General features: G+C 43.3%; 1 protein-coding gene across 5 annotated transcripts in view; it reads right to left on the bottom strand.

Annotated features, from left to right (window-relative positions):
• LOC124552509 (1,5-anhydro-D-fructose reductase-like) overlaps positions 1–25,845 on the bottom strand; it is a 98,043-nt gene that overhangs the window by 28,861 nt on the left and 43,337 nt on the right. For all 5 annotated transcript variants that reach the window (XM_047126795.1, XM_047126799.1, XM_047126797.1 and 2 more), the window contains exon 5: positions 12,346–12,602. In XM_047126795.1, the coding sequence (XP_046982751.1) occupies positions 12,346–12,602 (257 nt within the window). The remainder of the gene's footprint in view (positions 1–12,345; positions 12,603–25,845) is intronic.

The raw sequence follows: 25,845 nt of genomic DNA, 5'->3' as shown, positions 1-25,845 counted from the left end.
CCTTTTTTCCCCCTAAGGTAAGTCTTTCCGCTCCCGGGATTGCAATGACTCCTTACCCTCTCCCTTAAAACCCACATCCTTTTGTCTTTCCCACTCCTTGCCTCTTTCCTGATGAGGCAACAGTTTGTTGCGAAAGCTTGAATTATGTGTGTATGTTTGTGTTTGTTTGTGTGTCTGTCGACCTGCCAGCACTTTCATTTGGTAAGTCACGTCATTTTATACCTTTACTACTGCGCTACACTGACTTCCTCGAATTATATGTAATGTTACAGGTATACAAATCATGCAATGAACTTCAAAATCAATTTTCTCAAAAACCAAGGCCCGTCACTAAAAAACCAGATAGCCAGATACTCAGCGTAAGTGCCTCTACAACATATTTGAAGCGCATCAAAATCCGTGATTTACAGTATGGAGGGTCCGATTGTGAGAACAGGAGACCACCCCCTCTGTGCTTCGTCATGAACACACCCTGAGGAGCTGTCACCAGAGTTATTGGGGGAGGTTATTATTTTTCAAAGATCGACCTGGCAGAGGCGTATTTACAGCTGCCACTTGACGAGGAATCTAAATGCCTTCTAGTTATCAATACCCCATTTGGATTTTATCAACACCAGCATTTGCCTTTTGGTGTGGCAAGCATGCCAGCTATACTTCATTGCTTTTTGGAGCAACTTATTGCATCAGTTCCAGGCTGCATCAATTATTTTGATGACATGGTAGTGTCTGGTGACTCCACAGGGGAGCATCTGCAGAACCTTCATGCTCTGTTTTCTGTTTTACAGCCTGAGGGTGAAAGTGCAGGTTGCACAAAAGACAGCTTTTTCAACTGCCAATCATTTATTTGGGTTATGAAGTGTCATATACTGGCATTAAACCATTGTACCAGCATAGTGATGCTATTACCACCCTGCCACACCCCACATCCATCAAGAAATTACAGGTTTTTTTAGGAAAAATTGCATACTATCACAAATTCATACCAGACGCTGCTGCTGTGCACAGCCACTCCACGAATTATTACGTGGGTCACTCCAAAAGAAATGTACGCTATTTTTGTAAAAGTACAGTTTTCATTCTGCATGTGTGAAAGTTTTACAGTGTGTAGATACATCCTTCCCACTTGTTTTCAAACTTAGTTCAACCTGTTCCCATGAATGGCGCTGTCACAGCATGTCTTCAACATGGCTGCTACACTTGACGTTCGTCAGAAGCAACGTGCTGTCATAGAATTCCTGTGCTGTGAAAAACGAGACAGTGGGAAACTTCCAGAAGAGGTTGGAAAAGGTGTACGGAGATGCTGCTGTCGATCGCGGTACAGTTAGTCGGTGGGCAAGCAGGTTACGTGTTACGTGATGAAAGCAGAAACAGCAATATTGAGGATTGTCCTCACAGCAGCAGGCCTCGTACTGCACACACTCCAGACAATGTGCAGGGAGTTAATGAATTGGTGACTGCTGACAGATGCATCACAGTGAACGAATTGTCATGCTACGTTGGGATAGGGGAAGGAAGTGTTTGCAGAATACTGAAAGTGTTGGCATTAAAAAAGGTTTGTGCCAGGTGGGTTCCCAGGATGTTGACAGTGGCTCCCAAAGAAACGAGAAAAACGGTATGCGGCGAACTTTTGTAACAGTACGAGAATGGTGGAGATGAATTTCTTGGTAGAATTGTGACAGGTAATGAAACGTGGCTCCAACATTTTTCACCAGAGATGAAGAGGCAATCAATTGAGTGCCATCATGCAAATTCACACAAGAAAAAAAAATTCAAAACCACACCTTCTGCTGGAAAAGTTATGGCTACAGTGTTTTTTGATTCCGAAGGACTCTTGCTTGTGTACATCATGCCAAGTGGAACCACCATAAATTCTGATGCATACGGGATGACACTGAAGAAACTTCAAGCTCGGCTGAGTCGCGTTCGACCAAATTGGCAAAAGCAGGATGTTTTGCTGTTGCACAACAATGCACGGCCACATGTCAGTCAAAAAACCATGGAAGCGATCACAAAACTCGGATGGACAACACTGAAACACCCGCCTTACAGTCCTGACCTGGCTCCCTGTGACTATCATCTCTTTGGGAAACTGAAAGACTCTCTTCAAGGAACGAGGTTTGAAGATGATAACTCCCTTGTGCACGCTGCCAAACAGTGGCTCCAACAGGTCGATCCAGAATTTTACCTTACGGGTATACAGGTGCTCGTTCCAAGATGGTGTAAGGCAGTTGAGAGGGATGGAAATTATGTGGAGAAATGAAAATATTGTTCAAGGATGTATCTACACACTGTAAAAGGTTCAAACATGTAGAATAAAATATGGATTTTTAAAAAAACAGTACATAAAGATGCTCCTTTCCACTGGGCCCCAGGTTGTGACCAGGCATCCAAGCTGTTGAAATCTAATCTGCAGTTGGCCCCTTGTTTGGCACTTTTAAGCCAGGCCAGTAACTTGTGTTAGCAACGGACATGTCTCAGTCTGGCCCCGTGTCATCCATGTTCATAACCGTGTGGATAGAACTGAATGCCCTACTGCATATGCCTCTGAATCCTTAAATTCAGCACAAAAGCATTACCCTCAGACAGAGGACGAGGCTTTGGCAATCGTATATGCTCTAAAAAAATATTAATGTTTTTCTATACGGATCCAAGTTTCACCCGAGCACAGCCCACAAACTGATGGTTGTCTCTTTTTAAGTCTCTGTTTTAGAGGTCCAAACACATAAAAGTCACACAGTGAAAGGTCGGGACTGTACGGTGGATGTTCCAGCGTTTCCCACCAAAACTGCGGCAATGTCATCTTCACCGCTTTGGCTGTATGTAAGAGGCATTATCGTGCAGGAGGATAACGCCGCTGGACAACATGTCTCGGCATTTCGACTCGATGGCTCGTCTGAGGTTCTGTAAGGTGGCTTGATAACGCTGGGCATTGATGGTGGTTTCCTGTTCCAGTAACTCGACAAGCAGTGGGCCCTTGTGGTCAAAAAAGGAGGACATCGTGGCCTTACCGGAACTGGTTGCACGGCCTTTGATTTCTTTGGAGGTGGGGAATTTGCATGTTTCCACTGTTTGCTCTGATGCTCGATTTCCTGTTCAAAATGGGGACACCACATCTCGTCACCTGTGACAATATGCAATAGAAAGCCGTATTCCTCCTGACGATAACATTGCAAATGACTCAAGACAGTACCATTTGAGTATTGCACTGTTTGGCTGTCAGTTGGTGGGGAACCCTCTGTGCACAGATTTCTCAAAAGTTCAAGTGTTAGTGCATTACAGTGTGGGCGGTGCTCGCGCTAATACCCAGTAACCGATGGATCTCCTCCACAGCGATTCTGCAGTTGTCCGAGACTAAAGCATTCACTTCCGCAACCATTTTCAGTGTGATGACACGAAGATCCTGTCTGGGACGAGCATCGTCTTCCAGTGACTCGCGACCCTCGAGGAATTGTTAGCGGCATTCCACAACACTTGAACGAATCGGACTGTACTCACCCTACATGGCCTTCATCCGTCGATACATTTCATGGCCTCCAACTCCCTCTGCCACCAAAAATCGAATCCCTCCTCATCGCTCCTGCTTACTCGCCTGCACGTTCGGTAGTGGACAATAACTTGTGTGATCACCTCCTCTTTGGCATGAGACCGCACTGGCACTATGCAACATGAAACGGTGTGCGCGCGTCAATCTCTCTGCCGATAGATGGCGCCACCGTACCCGCAGTTATGTGGTGCCACCTTACGGGTGAGGCAAAGGTAGACACATTGACCTGGTTTCATTTGAATGAACCTCATAGTTCAAATGGCTCTGAGCACTATAGGACTTAACTGCTGAGGTCATCAGTCCCCTGGAACTTAGAACTACTGAAACCTAACCAACCTAAGGACATCACACACAGCCATGCCCGAGGCAGGATTCAAACCTGCAACCGTAGCAGCTGCGCGGTTCCAGACTGTGACGCCTACAACTGCTCTGCCACTCCGGCCGGCTGAACCTCACAGTTCCCTTCTACAGCTGTAGACTGGTTGAGTCATCATTCCCAGTCTTGTTAGCAATGCTGAAAGGCTTCAACTGGTGGAGCCTTTAACATGTCAGTCACATTCTTTTGAATGTACTACAGAGTCCCACAATTATGTCGTTTTAAGGCATTTTTTCAATTTTGGGGAAAGAGAAAAGTCATAGGGACTCAGATCAGGTGAAAAGTGACTGTGGAATAACAGGAACGCCTTTTGAAGTCAAAAATTCTGTGATGGAAGTGGGTGTGTGACACGGAGTGTTGTCATGATGCGCCATCCACTTGCCTGCAATTTCCGGTCTCACTCAGTTCACCCTCTTCCTGAGCCTTTCGAGGTCATCTTCGATCTTCGTAAAAAACCTGGTTGACAGTTTGTCCTGGAGGAACAATCTCACAAGAGGATGCACACATTCAATGTTTTCATTGGTTTTTAAAGCTGAAGGTCTCCCTGAGAAAAGTTCATCTTCAGCGTGTTCTCGGCCTTCGTAAAATGATTTGTACCACAGAAAAACTTGTGCTCTTTATGAGAAATTTTTCCCCGTAAGCCTGATTCAACATTTCAAGGGTCATACTTGTGAATTCCCCAAGTTCGACACAAAACCTGATGGCATAACATTGCTCTAAATTCCGCTATTCCATTTTTTGTACCACACAACAAAATACAGCTTTGGTGATGGCACTTTCAAAACCATGCAATGACTGCATGGAACTGAAACTAAGACTGAACATCAGGAAGGGATGAGCATACCAGTCTACACAAGTAGAACAACACAGCATTGCCATTTCTCTCACAGTGTAGTCAGTCTTATTGTTTTTCTCGTACACCTCATAAATTTGTGAGAATGTACATTTGGAGCACAGAACTGTATGGCACTGTGGACTCAGAAAACTGGAAAAGAAGAGGAGTGAATCATTTTAGATGTGGTACTACAGAAGGATTTTGAAAATTAGGTGAAGTGTTAAGATGAAAAATGAGGTGGTTCTCTGCAAAATCAGCAAGGAGGTGAACAAATGGAAAATATTGACGTAAAGGAGGATGGGACGAAAGGACATGTGTTCAGCCGTTTATGAACAACTTCCATGGTACTTGATGGAACTGTAAGGGGAAGACAGATTTGAATACACCCAGCAAATTTTGGAGGAAGTTGAATGCCAGTGCTACTCTGAGATGACGATGTTGGCACAGAAGAGGAATTCACAATGGGCTCCATGAAACCAGAGAAAAAAACAAAAGGACAAGTCTAATTAGGACTAGTGCTGTGGAGTTTTTGTACAAACTTAATTATGTACAAGATTTTCAGAAACAGACTGAAAAGCTTGTAATGGTGTTGTAGGGTAGATTGTGCTGAGAGATAATTGTTAAGAAAACAGTTTGATAAGTTGTAACATTACTCATTTAATTAGCATTGCTGCTAGCCAGTCAGGTCATTGTACACCACTGGCCATTAAAATTGCTACACCATGAAGATGATGTGCTACAGACGCGAAATTTAACCGACAGAAAGAAGATGCTGTGATATGCAAATGATTAGCTTTTCAGAGCATTCACACAAGTTTGGCGCCGGTGACAACACCTACAATGTGCTGAAATGAGGAAAGTTTCCAACCGATTTCTCATACACAAATAGCAGTTGACTGGCATTGCCTGGTGAAACGTTGTTGTGATGCCTCGTGTAAGGAGGAGAAATGCATACCATCACATTTCCAACTTTGATAAAGGTCAGATTGTAGCCTATCGCGATTGCGGTTCATTGTATCGTGACATTGCTGCTCACGTTGGTCGAGATCCAATGACTGTTAGCAGAATATGGAATCGCTGGGTTCAGGAGGGTAATACGGAATGCCGTGCTGGATCCCAACGGCCTCGTATCATTAGCAGTCAAGATGACAGGCATCTTATCCGCACTGCTGTAACGGATCGTGCAGCCACGTCTCAATCCCTGAGTCAACAGACGGGGACGTTTGCAAGACAACAACCATCTGCACGAACAGTTCAACGATGTTTGCAGCAGCACGGACTATCAGCTCGGAGACCGTGGCTGCGGTTACCATTGACACTGCATCACAGACAGGAGTGCCTGCGATGGTGTACTCGACGAAGAACCTGGGTGCACGAATGGCAAACCATCATTTTTTTGGATGAATCCAGGTTCTGTTTACAGCATCATGATGGTCGCATCTATGTTTGGCGACATCGTGGTGAACGCACATTGGAAGTGTGTATTTGTCATCGCCATACTGGCGTTCACCCGGTGTGATGGTATGGGGTGCTATTGGTTACATGTCTCGGTCACCTCTTGTTCGCATTGAGAGCACTTTGAACAGTGGACATTACATTTCAGATGTGTTACGACCCGTGGTTCTACCCTTCATTCGAGCCCTCTGAAATCCTACATTTCAGCAGGATAATGCACGACCACATGTTGCAGGTCCTGTACGGGCCTTTCTGGATACAGGAAATGTTTGACTGCTGACCTGGCCAGTACATTCTCCAGATCTCTCACCAATTGAAAACATCCGGTCAATGGTGGGCGAGCAACTGGCTCATCACAATACGCCAGTCACTACTCTTGATGAACTGTGGTATCGTGTTGAAGCTGCGTGGGCAGCTGTACCTGTACACGCCATCCAAGCTCTGTTTGACTCAATGCCCAGGCGTATCAAGGCCGTTATTACAGCCAGAGGTGGTTGTCCTGGGTACTGATTTCACAGGATCTATGCACCCAAATTGTGTGAAAATGTAATCACATGTCAGTTCTGGTACAATATATTTGTCCAATGAATACCTGTTTATCATCTGCATTTGTTCTTGGTGTAGCAATTTTAATGGCCAGTAGTGTATTTGAGCACTTGCACATGGTAAAATGCGGTAATGTACAGATATCTGTAGGTTCTTGAGTTACCATGTGTTGAAATGGTAATTAAGAGTTAAAATGTGCCCATTTCATAACTGATAAATTTAAGCCAGGTACATTTCTTTGCTTTGAGGAAACCAAACGAAGAACATATTTGGTGACACTGTCCTTGTCAGGCTGCTTGAATTTGCATGTGCAACAACCTAATTGGCTAACTTCAATGCTAATTAAATTGGATACCACTACATATCACATTTTTCTTAGCAATTATTTATCAGCACACCCTACCTTGCAATGCCCTTACTTTTTTTTTTTACTCACTGACCCCGTGCACTTTTTTCTATTCGCCACCATTTCAGCAACTTGTGTGTCCCTAATCAACCAAAGTTATCCAATCAGGGAAATGGGGTGTATGGTTTAACGTGGTATCCAAACTGCGTGTTGTTTCTGGTGAATCCTCACATCATTGAGAGCTTAAGTCTACGTTCAAACAATACAAAAAACCTTTGGTCAGATCGGGATTCAATCGCACGACCTCTCAGTTTCCATTACACCCCCCCCCCCCCCCCCCCCCACACACACACACACATATACTCTTTACTACTCAACCACCTGGCCCAAGATGGATATAAATAGTTCATCTGCAAGTTTTGATGACTGAGTTTGTGAGTATCAAAACATTTGATGTGTATGGCCCTATCTTTTGATTGCATTGACTTGGTAGAAGGTAAAGTTATTTACGCTACCAAGGGACCACAGACCTTAGTATTTGATATAGATTTCAACTTGATATATCTACCCTTTTCTGACTTAAACGAGTCTTAACAGATGGATGACAAATGGCGAAATAAATATTTTTTAGGTGACATAATTGCAAATTAACAACTTCTGATGTTTTTTTAACTTGCGCTGTGAAACTTTGCTTCTTGCTAAATTTTATTATTGTAGGTCAACAGGAAGTATCCTACAGGTTCTGATGAGTAAGTTTTCGAGTATCAAAATATGGGATATAAACTGATTGAATAGCGTTAAGAGCTTAAATTTTTTTTGCCCCGCCAAAGGACTATAGACCTTAGTACCTGACAAAATTTCAACTTATATGCATACCCATTCCTGAGAGAAAGGGTTCTTGATAGATAGACAGATGGACAACAAATGGACAGAAAATATTTTTAAAGTCCATGTTGGAGTATCAAACAATATTGTGAAAAGGATAGATTGCCACTCACCGTAAAGATCACCCACTGAGTTACTATTCACCATAAAGCATAAAGACAGCCCATTGAGTTACAGTCTTTCATTGTGCCTGTATACAACTCAAAAGGTCATCTTTATGGTGATTACAATCTACACTTTCTGTAATACTGCGGAAAATATTTTTTTAGTGTGAATTAATTGCAAATTGACAATTTTCAAATTTTTTGCTTTACTTGCACTGTGGAACCTTGCTCCTTGTCAAATTTCATGTGTGTATGTCAACGGCAAGCGCTCTATAGGTTTTTATGAGTGACATACACGAGTTCAGTGTCTATATTTGATGGTGCCTGTATAGTCCAGTGCAGTAGTTCTTCAGACATGCATGCGTACATGTCAGTAGGAAAAGAAACCTCTGGCAGTTAATAACTGTATTGAATCATGAAATGTATAGACATGAAACTTCCTGGCAGATTTGGCAGATTAAAACTGTGTGCCGGACTGAGGCTTGAACTCGGGACCTTTGCCTTTCGCGGGCAAGTGCTCTACCATCTGAGCTACCCGAGCACGACTCACACCCGTCCCCACAGCTTTACTTCTGCCAGTATCTCGTCTCCTACCTTCCAAACTTTACAGAAGCTCTCCTGTGAACCTTTCAGAACTAGCACTCCTGAAAGAAAGGACACTCTGCTGCAGAGTGAAAATCTCATTCTGGAAACATCCCCCAGGCAGTGGCTAAGCCATGTCTCACCAATATCTTTTCTTTCAGGAGTGCTAGTTCTGCAAGGTTCGCAGGAGAGCTTCTGTAAAGTTTGGAAGGTAGGAGACGAGATACTGGCAGAAGTAAAGCTGTGAGGACAGGTGTGAATCGTGCTCGGGTAGCTCAGATGGTAGAGCACTTGCCCGCGAAAGGCAAAGGTCCCGAGTTCGAGTCTCGGTCCGGCACACACTTTTAATCTGCCAGTAAGTTTCATATCAGTGCACACTCTGCTGCAGAGTGAAAATCTCATAGTGTATTGACAAATTATGAATATGGCACAATAGCTAAGCAGTTTACCGGAAACAAGTGAAAATTTGTGTTTGACTGTGAATCAAACCAGATTTACCGATTGTCATGAGTGGTCACCTTAACAACTTTGGCTATCGCTTTCAGGACTGACCCAAATCTCCATGTCCCACTGTCTCCTTCTCATAGTGCTCACACAATTCTGTGATTCCCACACAGGAAGAGACGTATTTATGAGGTACTGGGAGAGACTTAATGCCTGGAAATTAAGTCATGTTTTGTTCTACTGCCACCGCAGCACTGGTTTTGCTGTGCCATTCGTATGCACTCGCCTCTCCACTACATTTCCTTCCCAGTGATGCCATTACATATTTGACAACCTCTGAGCCTACTGACTATGAATTGTGTTTTGTAATATGGTTTTTTAACATAGAGAATGTTAAGCCAGCTGAAATTTATCACCAACTTGTAGAGATTTATGGCGAAAATGTAATGACTGTTAGATTGGTGAGAAAGCAAATGAGACAATTAAATGATAGAAGAAACAATGTTCATGATGAAGCACAGAGTGGACAACCATCTATTCTCAGTGGTGGTTTGGTTGAGAAAAGTGACCGCCGATGAAACTTCGGTTTGTCTATGTACCGACTTGACAGAAAATCCTAGGAAGTTCTGGTCTTACGTTAAATCAGTAAGTGGCTCGAAACAGCATATCCAGACACTACGGGATGATGATGGCATTGAAACAGAGGATGACACGCGTAAAGCTGAAATACTAAACACCTTTTTCCAAAGCTGTTTCACAGAGGAAGACCGCACTGCAGTTCCTTCTCTAAATCCTCGCACAAACGAAAAAATGGCTGACATCGAAATAAGTGTCCAAGGAATAGAAAAGCAACTGGAATCACTCAATAGAGGAAAGTCCACTGGACCTGACGGGATACCAATTCGATTCTACACAGAGTACACGAAAGAACTTGCCCCTCTTCTAACAGCCGTGTACCGCAAGTCTCTAGAGGAACGGAGGGTTCCAAATGATTGAAAAAGAGCACAGATAGTCCCAGTCTTCAAGAAGGGTCGTCGAGCAGATGCGCAAAACTATAGACCTATATCTCTGACGTCGATCTGTTGTAGAATTTTAGAACATGTTTTTTGCTCGAGTATCATGTCTATTTTGGAAACCCAGAATCTACTATGTAGGAATCAACATGGATTCCGGAAACAGCGATCGTGTGAGACCCAACTCGCTTTATTTGTTCATGAGACCCAGAAAATATTAGATACAGGCTCCCAGGTAGATGCTATTTTTCTTGACTTCCGGAAGGCGTTCGATACAGTTCCGCACTGTCGCCCGATCAACAAAGTAAGAGCCTACGGAATATCAGACCAGCTGTGTAGCTGGATTGAAGAGTTTTTAGCAAACAGAACACAGCATGTTGTTATCAATGGAGAGACGTCTACAGACATTAAAGTAACCTCTGGCGTGCCACAGGGGAGTGTTATGGGACCATTGCTTTTCACAATATATATAAATGACCTAGTAGATAATGTCGGAAGTTCCATGCGGCTTTTCGCGGATGATGCTGTAGTATACAGAGAAGTTGCAGCATTAGAAAATTGCAGCGAAATGCAGGAAGATCTGCAGCGGATAGGCACTTGGTGCAGGGAGTGGCAACTGACCCTTAACATAGACAAATGTAATGTATTGCGAATACATAGAAAGAAGGATCCTTTATTGTATGATTGTATGATAGCGGAACAAACACTGGTAGCAGTTACTTCTGTAAAATATCTGGGAGTATGCGTGCGGAACGATTTGAAGTGGAATGATCATATAAAATTAATTGTTGGTAGGGCGGGTACCAGGTTGAGATTCATTGGGAGAGTGCTTAGTCCATCAACAAAGGAGGTGGCTTACAAAACACTCGTTCGACCTATACTTGAATATTGCTCATCAGTGTGGGATCCGTACCAGATCGGTCTGACAGAGGAGATAGAGAAGATCCAAAGAAGAGCGGCACGTTTCATCACAGGGTTATTTGGTAACCGTGATAGCATTACGTGTTTAATAAACTCAAGTGGCAGACTCTGCAAGAGAGGTGCTCTGCATCGCAGTGTAACTAGCTCGCCAGGTTTCGAGAGGGTGCGTTTCTGGATGAGGCATCGAATATATTGCTTCCCCCTACTTATACCTCCCGAGGAGATCACGAATGTAAAATTAGAGAGATTAGAGCGCGCACGGAGGCTTTCAGACAGTCGTTCTTCCCGCGAACCATACGCGACTGGAACAGGAAAGGGAGGTAATGACAGTGGCACGTAAAGTGCCCTCCGCCACACACCGTTGGGTGGCTTGCGGAGTATAAATGTAGATGTAGATGTCACTGCAGAATCGGAATGACAGTTGATAGATGGATTTTTTTTCCTCATTACACGATACATTTTCAACATACAGCACAATGTGCAAATGCTGACACTTTATCGTGTTTACTGATCGATCTGGATCCAGAGATTGAAAAAGAGGATTTGCTATGTTTTTATTTAGGTGTTACGCTTACCGCTAATGTCAATCCTGTTACTCCTTTATTACTTATGTCTCTCTTCATTTCATTCTCAATCTATAGTGAGTGCTCTTAGGCTGTTTACTCCATTTAACAGATCCTGCAGGTCTTCCTCCCTTCCAATGAGGTTAGTGACATCATCGGCGAGTATGGTCACTGACATATTTTCACCGTGAATTTTAATCCCACTCCTGAATATGATACTGGCTGTTGTTGTTGTTGTTGTTGTTGTGGTCTTCAGTCCAGAGACTGGTTTGATGCAGCTCTACATGCTACTCCAGTGCCAACTGCAACCTATATCCTTCTGAATCTGTTTAGTTTATTCATCTCTTGGTCTCTACTCTAAGGTTTTTACCCTCTGTGCTGCCCTCCAATATTAAATTGGTGATCCTTCATGCCTCTGAATATGTCCTACCAACCGATGCCTTCTTCTAGTCAAATTGTGCCACAAATTTCTGTTCTCCCCAATTCTATTCAATACCTTCTCAAGAGTTATCAGCATCCTTCTGTAGCATCAAATTTCGAAAGCTTCTATTTTCTTTTTGTCTAAACTATTTAATGTCCATGTTTCACTTCCATACATTGCTACACTCCATACAGATACTTTCAAAAAAGACTTCCTGGCACTTAAATCTATGCTCGATGTTAAATTTCTCTTCTTCAGAAACGCTTTCCTTGCCATATGGTCATACTGGCTATATATGCAATAAACTTACTTGCTGGCATCACCGCCTCTTGCGTGGAACAGGTTGGGCATCTGAGGAGACCCCAATGGAGCGAATGCGCAGACCGTCACGTCGAGTGCTTTGCAAAAGGCTGCCAACTCCCGCTGCTGGAAGTAGATGTGCAGCTCCACCTGCAGGTTGGCCGGCTTGATGCGAGCAGCCTGCCAGATGCGTTTTATCTGGCTGGAGTTGAAATTCGACAGCCCGACGGAACGGGCTCGACCGGCGTCCACTTGTGCTTCCATCGCCTGTGAGATGGCAAAAAATGTACAAAAATTATTGAGACACAAATGCCGAAGGAACATCTTTCACTTTTACAATACACTGCTAAAGTAAAATCAAACAATGGAAAATCCAGGATGGAATGCAACAATATTTTGAAAAGAAAAATTGCTACGCTCCATATAGTGGAGATGCTGAGTCACAGATAGACACATCAAAAAGTCTCTCACAAATATAGCTTTCGGCCAGTAAGGCCTTTGCCAAAATTAGACAAAAAACACACACATACACACTCATACAAACGCAACTCACACACACACGACTGCAGTCTCAGGCAACTGAGGCCACACTCAGTGTGGCCTACTATGACTCAGCATCTCCATTATATGGTGAGTACCAACTTTACTTTTCACAGTATTGTACTTCAGTAAAAATTATTCCATTCCATTGTGACAGGGTGTTACGGCAACAGTTTCAAAACCCGCAACTAGTGATTCTATAATCTGTGCTTCCTCCTGCTACCCTCATCAGTGTAAGTTGAGCATTTTTAAATCTATAGTGTGCTGAGAGAAATAAAAACAATAATATTTTTTTATTTTTATTATTATTTCTCTCCTTTCCGCTACTTACCCCCTCCCCCCTCCACATCTTCTCACCTATCCTCAATCTAAACTGCAACACTTCACTGTCTGCCACTCCCACCACACTATCCCTCCCCCTCCCCGCCCCAGCCTCCTCCTCCAGCCAGTCGCCACTCCCATCATGCACTGGTGCTGCTGCTCGCGGTGTAGTTTCAGTTGCCTGAGACTGCAGTCGTGTGGCCAAGTTGCGTTTGCGTGTGTGTGTGTGTGTGTGTGTGTGTGTGTGTGTGTGTGTGTGTGTGTGTGTGTGTGTCTACTGCTGACAAAAGCCTTAATGGCCGAAAGCTTTGATTGTGTACATATTTTTATCGTGCCTATCACGGCTCAGCATCTCTGCTATATGGTGAGTAGCAACTTTCCTTCTCTCGTATTATTAGACATATACAGACATCTTAAATTGTGCCCAGGTTAAGCTGACCCAATATGGGTACTTATGTTACTTCTTGTTAAGTATGTCTCTTTAGAGGTACTTTAGTGATGAGGGAAACCATCTTGAAGCCCACCAAAAGGTCATCCTGGTCTGGTCGAAAGTTCTGAACCTGCTGGATTAGAAAGGCAGTATTTCATACCTGGTGCATGCATGCACGCATTTGCCAACAGAGGGGCTAAGTATCACTGTCAGGTGTTTTACCAGCTCATACATTCATGTACCAATACGGCATCAATGGGAGGGAGTGGAGTCCGTCTGTTATGGAGTGTACATAATCCATGAAGTTTACAGGGGGCAGCAACTTGTGGACAAATGCTTTTCCTGTGTTACTTCAGAAAGCATTCTTGTGAAGTTGAATGGTCTTTCTTTTCACATGGTTGGTTGGATTATCATCTATTCACTTTCTTGCAGACGTCATCCTCTAGTGGGTTGTAATGGGAATTTTTTAAAATCTTCTTGTTGCGTATGTTCCTGATGTATTTCTGCATTTTCAGCTGTTTTGGACATTTGGTTTATAGTTGACAGTAGAAAAGGTTACACATATTTTTGATTGCATGACAAATTTTTACTTGCCAAAAAGATATATCACAGAATTTACATTAAATTTTGCTTGTAAAGTGGAATAAGATCCAGCACCGCATTCGAAATGTTGATTGTAGCTTTTGGCGAATCTGCTATGAGTAAGACAAGAGTTTATAATTGATATAAATGTTTCAAAGAGGGTTGAGAAGATGCTGAACCAAACAGTGAAAAGACCAGGAAATTAGTATAAATCATAAAAGTGAAGAATTAACAGAAGTGCATTCTGCCAAATTTCTAGGTCTGCACCTCGATAAGAATTAAAACTGGAACACACATATTGAGTACCTGTGCAGCAAACTGGGTAGCTTTGCATATGCCATGCATAAATTATCAAGTGCTGCAAACATTTCCAATCGCAAAGTAGCATATCTAAGTTACTTTGAATCAGTGATAAGATATGGCATTATTTTCTGCAGGAGCTTCAATAATATATCTCGTGCACTGAAGCTTCAGAAGAAAATCATCAGAAATATGTGGACTGCACAGCAAAGAGAATCATGTTGTCCATTATTACAGAAACTAAAAATTTTGACTGTCCCCTCTCTATACATATACGAGCTAATGATATTTTTACACAACAAACCAGAATTGTTCATTAAAAACCAATTTGATCATCCATAAAGTACAAGAAATAAAGATAATTTTATGCTTCCTGCCCATAGATTGAAATTATATGCTCAGACATGGGCATGGAAGTCTACAACAAACTTAAAGGCAAAAACATTCTAAACATGGAACTAGGGATACTAAAAAAGAAGTTACATGAAATTCTTATACACAAATGTTATTACTCGTTAGAAGAGTTCATGGAAGATGAACTGATAATTTGAGCAGAATCCAACCACAAATTAGCATTATATAGTGAAAAAAAAGTCCATTATCGAGAAAGATATTTACCTATGCTGGAAAATAAAAAAATATAGATACTGCTACATAGACTAAATATAGTTCTAAAAATTAATATTAGATTCTAGTTTTTTATTTTTGATGTGTCTCCTGTACCATAATCACATGATTTGTAAGTGTATGTTATGAGACTAATAAATCACAATTCACAATTCTCAATGACCGCACTGGATGCCGTAGCACATCAGTTACTGATGACAATGTGGAAGAAGTAAAGAAAATGGTTCTTGAAAATCACTGAATCACCATCAGAGAAGTTGCTGATGATGTGGACATGTCCTTTGGCTCAAGCCAAGCAATTTTTTTGCACGTAGCGGCAAAGTTTGCTTCGAAATTGTTGAATTTCGGACAAAAACGACATCGCACAGGCACCACTCGGGAGTTACTGAATAAAGTCAGCAACGATCCAGACCACTATACAAGGTTATAACAGGTAACAAAACATGGGTACACGGGAATGACATCGAAACTGAGGCCCAATCATCCAAATGGAAACTATCTGAAGAGCCAAGACTGAAAAAAATTCAAGTTCGACCACATGTGACGGTTGTTCTCACTGTTTTCTTTGATTACAATGGGATAGTGCATCAGGAGTTTCTGCCTTATTGTCATACAGTCAATAAGGAATACTACGCGTAAGTTGTGTGTCGCCTGCATGAAGCAATCCAGAGAAAACAAGCAGAAATGTGGCGCAACTGCTTGTGGAAGTTGCATCACAATAATGCACTCGCTCACACCTCAATGCCTGACTGCAATTTCCTGGCAAACAATGAAACCGTTATTTGCCTCAGCCACCGTATTCACTGGACATGGTCCCCTGAAGCTCCTTTCTATTCCTGAGGCTGAAGAGAATGATGAAAGACTGTCGCTTTGCCACCACTGATTTGGGGGGGGGGGAGGGGGGGGGGAGGGGGGGGGGGAGGGAAGGGGGGGGGGAAGAGTGTGAGAGAGAGAGAGAGAGTTCCTGAAGGAGCTGAACATTACAAAAAGTGAGTTCTGGAAGCGCTTCCAAGACTGGAGAAAGTATTGGCACAATTGCATTATATCAAAGGGCAATGACTTTGAGGGAAACACAGTTGATGTTGATGAAAAATAAATATTCTTTAAGAAAAAAAAAAAATTCCCATTACTTTGTGATCACACCTCATATACGTCTACCATAAATCACAATATATTAGCGATCTGTATCACCCGCAACTGTAAAAATAAGTACAGGGCTATTACAAATGATTGAAGCGATTTCATAAATTCACTGTAGCTCCATTCATTGACGTATAGTCACGACACACTACAGATACGTAGAAAAACTCATAAAGTTTCGTTCGGCTGAAGCCGCACTTCAGGTTTCTGCCGCCAGAGCGCTCGAGAGCACAGTGAGACAAAATGGCGACAGGAGCTGAGAAAGCGTATGTCGTGCTTGAAATGCACTCACAGTCAGTCATAACAGTGCAACGACACTTCAGGACGAAGTTCAACAAAGATCCACCAACTGCTAACTCCATTCGGCGATGGTATGCGCAGTTTAAAGCTTCTGGATGCCTCTGTAAGGGGAAATCAACGGGTCGGCCTGCAGTGAGCGAAGAAACGGTTGAACGTGTGCAGGCAAGTTTCACGCGTAGCCCGCGGAAGTCGACGAATAAAGCAAGCAGGGAGCTAAACGTACCACAGCCGATGGTTTGGAAAATCTTACGGAAAAGGCTAAAGCAGAAGCCTTACCATTTACAATTGCTACAAGCCCTGACACCCGATGACAAAGTCAAACGCTTTGAATTTTCGGCGCGGTTGCAACAGCTAATGGAAGAGGATGCGTTCAGTGCGAAACTTGTTTTCAGTGATGAAGCAACATTTTTTCTTAATGGTGAAGTGAACAGACACAATGTGCGAATCTGGGTGGTAGAGAATCCTCACGCATTCGTGCAGCAAATTCGCAATTCAGCAAAAGTTAACGTGTTTTGTGCAATCTCACGGTTTAAAGTTTACGGCCCCTTTTTCTTCTGCGAAAAAAACTTTACAGGACACGTGTATCTGGACATGCTGGAAAATTGGCTCATGCCACAACTGGAGAACAACAGTGCCGAATTCATCTTTCAACAGGATGGTGCTCCACTGCACTTCCATCATGATCAGCAATTCATGTCACGGCCTCCACACTCTCCCGACTTAACCCCATGCGATTTCTTTCTGTGGGGTTATGTGAAAGATTCAGTGTTTAAACCTCCTCTGCCAAGAAACGTGCCAGAACTGTGAGCTCGCATCAATGATGCTTTCGAACTCATTGATGGGGACATGCTGCGCCGAGTGTGGGAGGAACTTGATTATCGGCTTGATGTCTGCCGAATCACTAAAGGGGCACATATCGAACATTTGTGAATGCGTAAAAAAACTTTTTGAGTTTTTGTATCGGTGTGCAAAGCATTGTGAAAATATCTCAAATAATAAAGTTATTGTAGAGCTGTGAAATCGCTTCAATCATTTGTAATAACCCTGTATAGAGAAGACACTGCAATTACAATATGGAAAAGTTGTTGCAAAACAGTTTACATCATTTAGTAGCTCGAATAGAGCAGAGCTCTCTTTCAGCACCAGCCTAAACCGCAAATGATGAAGTCACATGGTAAGAACTAGTAGCACACCACAGCAAGTCCACTCAAGCATTTACCTTCAAGAATGGCAACTGTGAATTATTCGTAAGGTAAAGGTGGCACACACGTGCAATGAGGTGCCAGATCGTGTACGGAGTGGAGCCCGACCCGTAACACTCCGACATATATTATCCATCTAATTGTAACTGAAATACAGGGTCGGCATTAATAAAACCAACAAACTGCAGGAACAGATTACTGACAGGAAATGGTGGAAACGAGGTCCTAAGAACATGTGTCCAGAAATGGATGGCATGTTTGCAATGAAAAAAATTCCTCCCAGAACACAGTACACAGCTGCATCGCATTCACAACACAATAGAAGCTCAAAGAGGCCTCTATGAGACTGCAGGTGGTGGTGGTAGTAGCAGTAGTATGGTATTCTGCCTTATGGCAGGTCTTGTCATGGGTTAAGCCTCTTCCACTTTTGTCTGTCCATAGCCAGTCTTTTCATTTCTGAGTATTTGCCTCCTTTGATATTGTCCAGCATTTGATATCTTCTTTTTCCTCTTCCGCTTTTTCCCTCCACCATTCCTTCCTTCAATAAACAGTCACTCCTCAAACAGTGTCCAATCCAGTTCTGTTTTTTCTTTCTGATGACTTTCAGCATGTTTCTTTCTTCTCCAACTCTTCTTAATACTTCTCCATTCCTTACTCAGTCTTCCCATTTCACTTTTTCCATTCTTCTCCATATCCACATCTCTAGTGCCTCCAACCTTTTTTTCATCTTCGTTCCTCAATGTCCAGGTCCCTGCACCATACAGTGCAACGCTCCAGATGTAACATTTGGCAAGTCTTTTCCTCAGATCTTTATTTAGTGGTCCACAAAGTAATTACTGTGAATCCTTCTTTTGTCATTGCAATTCTTTTCCTAATTTCTGTTGAGCAATACATACCATCCATTATTACACTTCCCAAGTAATTGAAGTTATTCACTTGCTCTATTTCCTCTCCCCCTATTTTCATACGGCATTTTCTCCCCTTTCCTCCAATTACCGTGCTTTTTGTTTTCTTCTCGTTAATCTTCGTTCGTAGGACTTGGAATGTTTTAACCCTTCTCCAGGAAGGGAAATTAGGAAACACCAAACGTGAAATGACAAGAAACAAATTGGATGTACTCGGAATGTGCGAGGTGAGATGGGGTGGTTGTGGAGAACTAGAAAGTGACAACTTCCGATTGTACTACTCAGGTGAAGATAAAAATGGAATGTATGGGGTTGGAATTTTGATAGGTAAAAGACTGAAGGACAAGGTTATCGAGGTTGAATATGTTAGTGGAAGAATAATAATGATGAGACTGAAAGGGAAAAAGAAAGACTTAGTTATCATCCAGGTCTATATTCCAACAAGTAATCATCCAGAATGTTATGAGATGATAGAAAACTTAGCAGAGAGAGAAAATAAATGCACGTATTGTTATAATGGGTGATTGGAATGCAGTAGTTGGCGAAGGACGAGAAGGAAAAGCTCTGGGAAAATTTGGACTGGGGGAAAGAAATGTGAGAGGGCAAAGATTGTTGGAAAACTGCAATGAAAATTTCATGGTAGTTGGAAATACTCTATTTGATAACCACAGAAGATGACAGTATACTTGAATATCTTGATTTGACAACAAAAGATATGAAACTGATTACATAATGATAAAACAAAGATACCAAAGTTGCCTAAAGAGTGTCAAAAGCTATCCAGGGGCAGATATTTATTCAGATCATATATCAGTAATAGCTGAGGTCCTAGTTAAATTGAAAAGAACCTGGAAATGACAGAAGAGAGAGCACATTAACTTTGAGAAACTGAAAGAGAAAGGCAACTGTGAAAAATTAGAGAGTGCATATTGTGAAATCATGATGAAAGGACAGGAAAACGGAATGCACAGAAGGAAGATGGGATCATTTTAAAAATGGGATCTAAAAGGCAGCTAAGGAAACTCTTGGAATCAAGGAGAGGAAAAAAGTAAAGAAAGACTGGGTAACACCAGATATGATAACAGGATGATTGCAGGAAATGGAAAACTGTAAACACAGAAGAAGGGAAGTGCAACAACAGGAGGTTAAATAATCAATTAAGAAGGGAGTCAGAAAAAGCAAGGGAGAAATGGCTGACAGAAAAGTGTGACAAGATAGAGAAGTTAGAGAAAGAAGGAAAATATTATTTTATGTACAAAGAAGCAATGGATTTGACATTCAGGGAAAAGAGAAACAACAATGGACTAAAGGAAGTAGTGGCAGCAGACGGTAAAATGGTGAGTGAACCCCAAGAAATAATGAGAAGAAGGGGAACAATATATACAATGGCTATACACTGCAGACAGCCGACCAAGTGAAGAAGACGTTGGGATAGAAGAAAAAGATCAAGTTGCAGATGATGACAAAGGAAATGCAATACTAACTAGTGAGATTGAACAATCTATGAAGGGCGGTAACAGGGATGTTGTTGTTGTTGTTGTGGTCTTCAGTCCTGAGACTGGTTTGATGCAGCTCTCCATGCTACTCTATCCTGTGCAAGCTTCTTCATCTCCCAGTACCTACTGCAGCCCACATCCTTCTGAATCTGCTTTGTGTATTCATCTCTTGGTCTCCCTCTACGACTTTTTACCCTCCATGCTGCCCTACAATACTAAATTGGTGATATCCATAATCATTATTTGGCTTACATCATGTTTGCTGGCCACTTGTCTGGAGGTTGTACTAGAGTTCACCTCAATAAAACCAGTCCTCCAATTCTGGTGAATTCACAGTCCACTGTCCCTCTGCACGTTTGTCTGTCTGAAAGGACCCACAATCATGGAAAAGCCGAAAAAGGGCTCGAAATGTTCTCTGATGCGGTGCGTGTCTGTGAGGATACTCGTTTCGGTACGGCCGTGCTGCCTCTCGGCAGTTTTCATCTGCTCAGATGTACACAAACACCATCTCAGCTTAATTCTGACATGAATACCAGACCATTCTGCTGCTTACAGCATGCTGGATCAATCACACAGCCCGCAACATACACGAAATACACAGCATGTGTTCAGAGAAATCGTCATTCATCAGCGCCATCTACTGTGGCAATGACACATTTCCGGACACGTGTTCATAAGACTTTCTTCCTCCACTTCCAGTGAGGAATCTGTCCTGCAGTTTGTCAGTTTTATTAATATTAACCCTGTATATTGCTCCAGATTGTAACAACAACAATGTAATGAGAAGAGACTGCTGGTTACCATTAAGATGACATGTTAAGTTGTAGACAGGCACTATGAAAACACACTTACACATTAACTTTCGGCCAAAGCTTTCGTCTGAAAAGGAAATACCCACACAATTATTCACACAAGCTAGTACACCTCAAACACACACACGATCATCATTATTGGGAGCTCAAACCGGAATGCAACCGTTACATACATTATGTGATCAAAAGTATCCGGATACCTGGCCCAAAATGACTTACAAGTTCATGGTGTCCTCCATCGGTAATGCTGGAATTCAATATGGTCTTGGCCCACCTTTAACCTTGATGACAGCTTCCATTCTTGTGGGTATACATTCAATCAAGTGCTGGAAGGTTTCTTGGGGAATGACAGCCCCTTCTTCTCGGAGTGCTGCACTGAGGGGAGGTATCGATGTTGGTCAGTGAGGCCTGGCACGAAGTCAGCATTCCAAAACATCACAAAGGTGTTCTATACGATTCAGCTCAGGACTCTGTGCATGCCAGTCCATTACAGGGATGTTATTGTCATGTAACCACTCCGCCACAGACCGTGCATTATGAACAGGTGCTCAACGGTGTTGAAAGATGCAATCGCCATCCCCGCATTGCTCTTCAACAGTGGGAAGCAAGAAGGTGCTTAAAACATTGATGTAGGCCTGTGCTGTGACAGTGCCACGCAAAACAACAAGGGGTGCAAGCCCCCTCCATGAAAACCACAACCACACCATAACACCACCACCTCTCAATTTTACTGTTGACACTACACACACTGGCAGACGACGTTTGCCAGGCATTCACCGTACCCACACCCTGCTATTGGACTGCCACATTGTGTACCATGATTTGTCACTCCACACAACATTTTTCCACTGTTCAATCGTGCAATGTTTACGCTCCTTACACCAAGTGAGGGATCGTTTGGCATTTACCGGCGTGATGTGTGGCTTATGAGCAGCCGCTCTACCATCGAATCAAAGTTTTCTCACCTTTTGCCTAACTTTAATAGTACTTGCAGTGGATCCTGATGCAGTTTTGAATTCCTGTGCGATGGTCTGGGTAGATGTCTGCCTATTACACATTATGATTCTCTTCAACTGTCGGCGGTCTCTGTCAGTCGACAGACAAGGTCAGCCTGTACACTTTTGTGGTGTACATGTCCCTTCACATTTCCACTTCACTATCACATCGGAAACAGTGGACGCAGGGAGGTCTAGGGGTGTAGAAATCTCACATACAGTTGTACGACACAAGTGATACCCAATCACATGACCACGTTTGAAGTCCACGAGTTCTGCAGAGCACCCCATTCTGCTCTCTCACGGTGTCTAATGACTATTGAGGACAGTGATATGGAGTACCTGGCAGTAGGTGGCAGCACAATGCACCTAATATGAAAAATGTATGATTTTGGGGGTGTCAGGATACTTTTGATCACATAGTGTAGAATAGAAGCAGCAATGTGAAGGGGGGCGTGGGCAGGGGGGGGGGGGGGGGGGGGCAGGGCAACGGGATGGCAGAGCACAGGTGGAGGGAGATAGAGGTACTGTCTGGCAGAGAATCAGGAGGCTATGGGGTAAGGAGGTGAGGAAGTGGAAATGGGGAGCGAAAAGGAAAGGAGCAGTGAAGGGGGAAGCAGCACACAAAGAGCCTGAGAGGTGAGAATAGGGAGGAAGTGACAGGACAGAGGGGGTGGAAACTGTAGGACTGATGATGTGGGGACAGTAGGTTGCCACAGGTTGAGGCCAGGACAATTTCAGTAGTGGAATATGTGTTCTAAGGTAACTTCCATCTGTGCAGTTCAGAAAAACTGGTGGTGGAGGGGAGAATCCAGGTAGCTGAGGTAGCACTTGCTTGGCTAATGTGTGTGTATGTGTGTGTGGGGGGGGGGGGGGGGGGGGAGGAGAGGTGGGTGCACGTGCATGTTTGTTCTTTTTCTGACGAAGGCTTTGGCTGAAAAATCATGTGCAAGTGTCTTTTCATGGTGCCTGTCTGTAGCTTAATGTGTCATCTTCATGGTAAGTAACAATCTATCACTAAGTAGTGAACAGGCACACTTAAAAGCAGGCTATCGGAATAAGTCTTTCGTCAGATGAATGGATACAAGTGCATGAACACAAAACCACACATGCTTATGAGCACATGCACGTGCCAGTGCCCATGCTCATGCTCATGCTCATGTCCATGCACACATGTGCACATGCACATGGGTGCATGCGCACAGATGCATGCATGTACATGCACATGGGTGCATGCGCACAGATGCATGCACGTGTGCGTGCACACAGATGCATGCCTCCGCGCGTGTGCACACACAGATGCATGCATCCGCACGCGCGCACACACACACACACACACACACACACACACACACATTACTTAACACATATGGCCACTGTTGTCTCAAGACACTGAGGCCCGGCTTGGGTTAAGCAGCAATCTCCACTGGGGTAGGCAGTAGGTGTATGGAAGAGGTGAGGGGGAAGGGTAGCAGGGCATAGGTGGAGGAAGATGCTGTAGTACTGCCTGAGGGAGTGTGCAGGACAGGGTGGTGGGCTGCGAGGTGCAGCACCGGGAGGCTGTGCTTTTGGGGGGGACGGGGGGGGGAAGGGGACAGAAGCAGAGAAAGGACTACAGAAGTGCACTGAGCAGGGGAGAGGATGGAGCGAGATGGAGGACAGGGACTGACAGAGGTTTGCGACAGGGTGGTTGCAGGGACAAAAGATATATCGCAGGGACAGCTTCCCCCTGTGCATTTCAGCAAAGCTGGTGTCAGTGACAAGAACCCACATGGCACACGCTGTGAAGCAGTTACCACAATCGAACACAACGTGTCGTGGGGCACACTCGGCAACTGGGTGGTCTGGCCACCGCTCGGCACATTTTGGCAGTGATCACCTGTGTGGACTGACAGCTCAGAATGCAGCACAGTGATTGGAGCAAAGTTGGTAGGCCACATTGCAGCTTTCAGGGGTGGCTCTGCCTTTGATGGAGTAGGAGATGCCTGTGAAAGGACTGGTCAGTGGTAATAGGAGGGAGTACAGTAACAGAAAGCTCAATCGTGTTAAAAATGAGCAGCGAGGCAAATTCTGAGCTTTAACTGAGGCATCCTGTTAACTCTTTTGCTGCTCCAGATGTGCTCTGTGCATACCGTGCCGAGCGAGACTGTCGTCACTGCACTCCTCGCCAAATGCTGTGACCTGTGCTCGGAGATGGCATTCCAGCTGTGATGAAATACTTATTGTTCAATTTTAAGAAAAATCTTAGGTGAAAAAATTATATTTTTGCAAATCTTACAGTCTGATATCTTCTCTCGATCGAGGGCTGAATTTACTTTCTTATTTGTCGTAATTACTGCACTGCCTCAAACTAAGTAAAACACTGCACAAAATGTTAAAGAGCTTGCGAAGGTAAAAATGACCTGTGTAAACTTTGCTTACAGTTGCTCATACATTGCTGTGTGTGAAATGCAGATAAAATATCGAAATTTTGTTTAAAATTGAGAGCAACAAATCTCATTTCATTCTCGAGTTACTGGATTTTATATCCAGTGGATGGTCACATGTGAAATGCCCAATTGTGTGGTCATAACAATTGTCATATTTTATAAGCAGTTCAAGATTTTGAAATGAGTTTCTTCACGAATGATAGCCCATAGAGAGGGACATATGTTGTGTGACATATACTTTAAAATGTTTTTTTTTTTCACCAAGGTATGGAAATAACTTATGTGTGGCAGTCAGAAGTCAGTGGAACGAGACTTGTTAACACCTCAACAGCACTTAAGGAAAACCCAGGGGCCAAATTTAAACACATCCTCATCATCTGGGTGCGGTGGAAAGTGAGGTGTTAACTCATCCACAGTAGTCGAAGGGTTAATCCGTCCTAGGTTTTCCATCACTTGATTGTAGTTACAGTCGCAACAACAGAGAATGAAAATGTGTATACAGCCAAAAAGTTGTATAAATTATCACAGCTACAGCCGTGTGACTCAGTTTGACTCAGTATGTCTCTGGTCGAGCTCAGTGTTTGTCTCAGTGCTGACTTTGTTAACAGCCAAGCTGTCTGTTATTTAAAACCTTTTGGATTTTTGTGCAGGTCAGGTACTTTTATGTCTGATACAAGAAACAGAAAATTGTAACCAGGCTCTGCCACATTACTTCTGCTTCATGGAGCCACAACCAGTTTATTTATGATGGAAATGACATAAGTTCTGGAGTCATTGTTTCTAACATTGCTACTTCCATTGATAATGTACAATGATATTATTAGCACACTTGCTAAAAAAATCACCTTCTTGAATAAAATTTGTTTGTTAAAGTAACCAATTTTATATATTTAAAAACAAAGATGAGGTGACTTACCGAACGAAAGCGCTGGCAGGTCGATAGACACACAAACAAACACAAACATACACACAAAATTCAAGCTTTCGCAACAAACTGTTGCCTCATCAGGAAAGAGGGAAGGAGAGGGAAAGACGAAAGGATGTCAGTTTTAAGGGAGAGGGTAAGGAGTCATTCCAATCCCGGGAGCGGAAAGACTTACCTTAGGGGGAAAAAAGGACGGTTATACACTCGCACACACACATATATCCATCCACACATATACAGACACAAGCAGACATATTCAAAGGCAAAGAGTTTGGGCAGAGATGTCAGTCGAGGCAGAAGTGCAGAGGCAAAGATGATGTTGAATGACAGGTGAGGTATGAGTGGCGGCAACTTGAAATTAGCGGAGATTGAGGCCTGGTGGATAACGGGAAGACATGTCTGCTTGTGTCTGTATGTGTGGATGGATATGTGTGTGTGTGTGTGTGTGTGTGCGAGTGTATACCTGTCCTTTTTTCCCCCTAAGGTAAGTCTTTCCGCTCCCGGGA

This window comes from Schistocerca americana, chromosome 10 (assembly GCF_021461395.2).
Source record: "Schistocerca americana isolate TAMUIC-IGC-003095 chromosome 10, iqSchAmer2.1, whole genome shotgun sequence".
Classification (NCBI taxonomy): Eukaryota; Metazoa; Arthropoda; class Insecta; order Orthoptera; family Acrididae; genus Schistocerca; species Schistocerca americana.
Note: the sequence above shows the minus strand (reverse complement) of the source record. Positions and strands in the feature narration are given on the sequence as shown.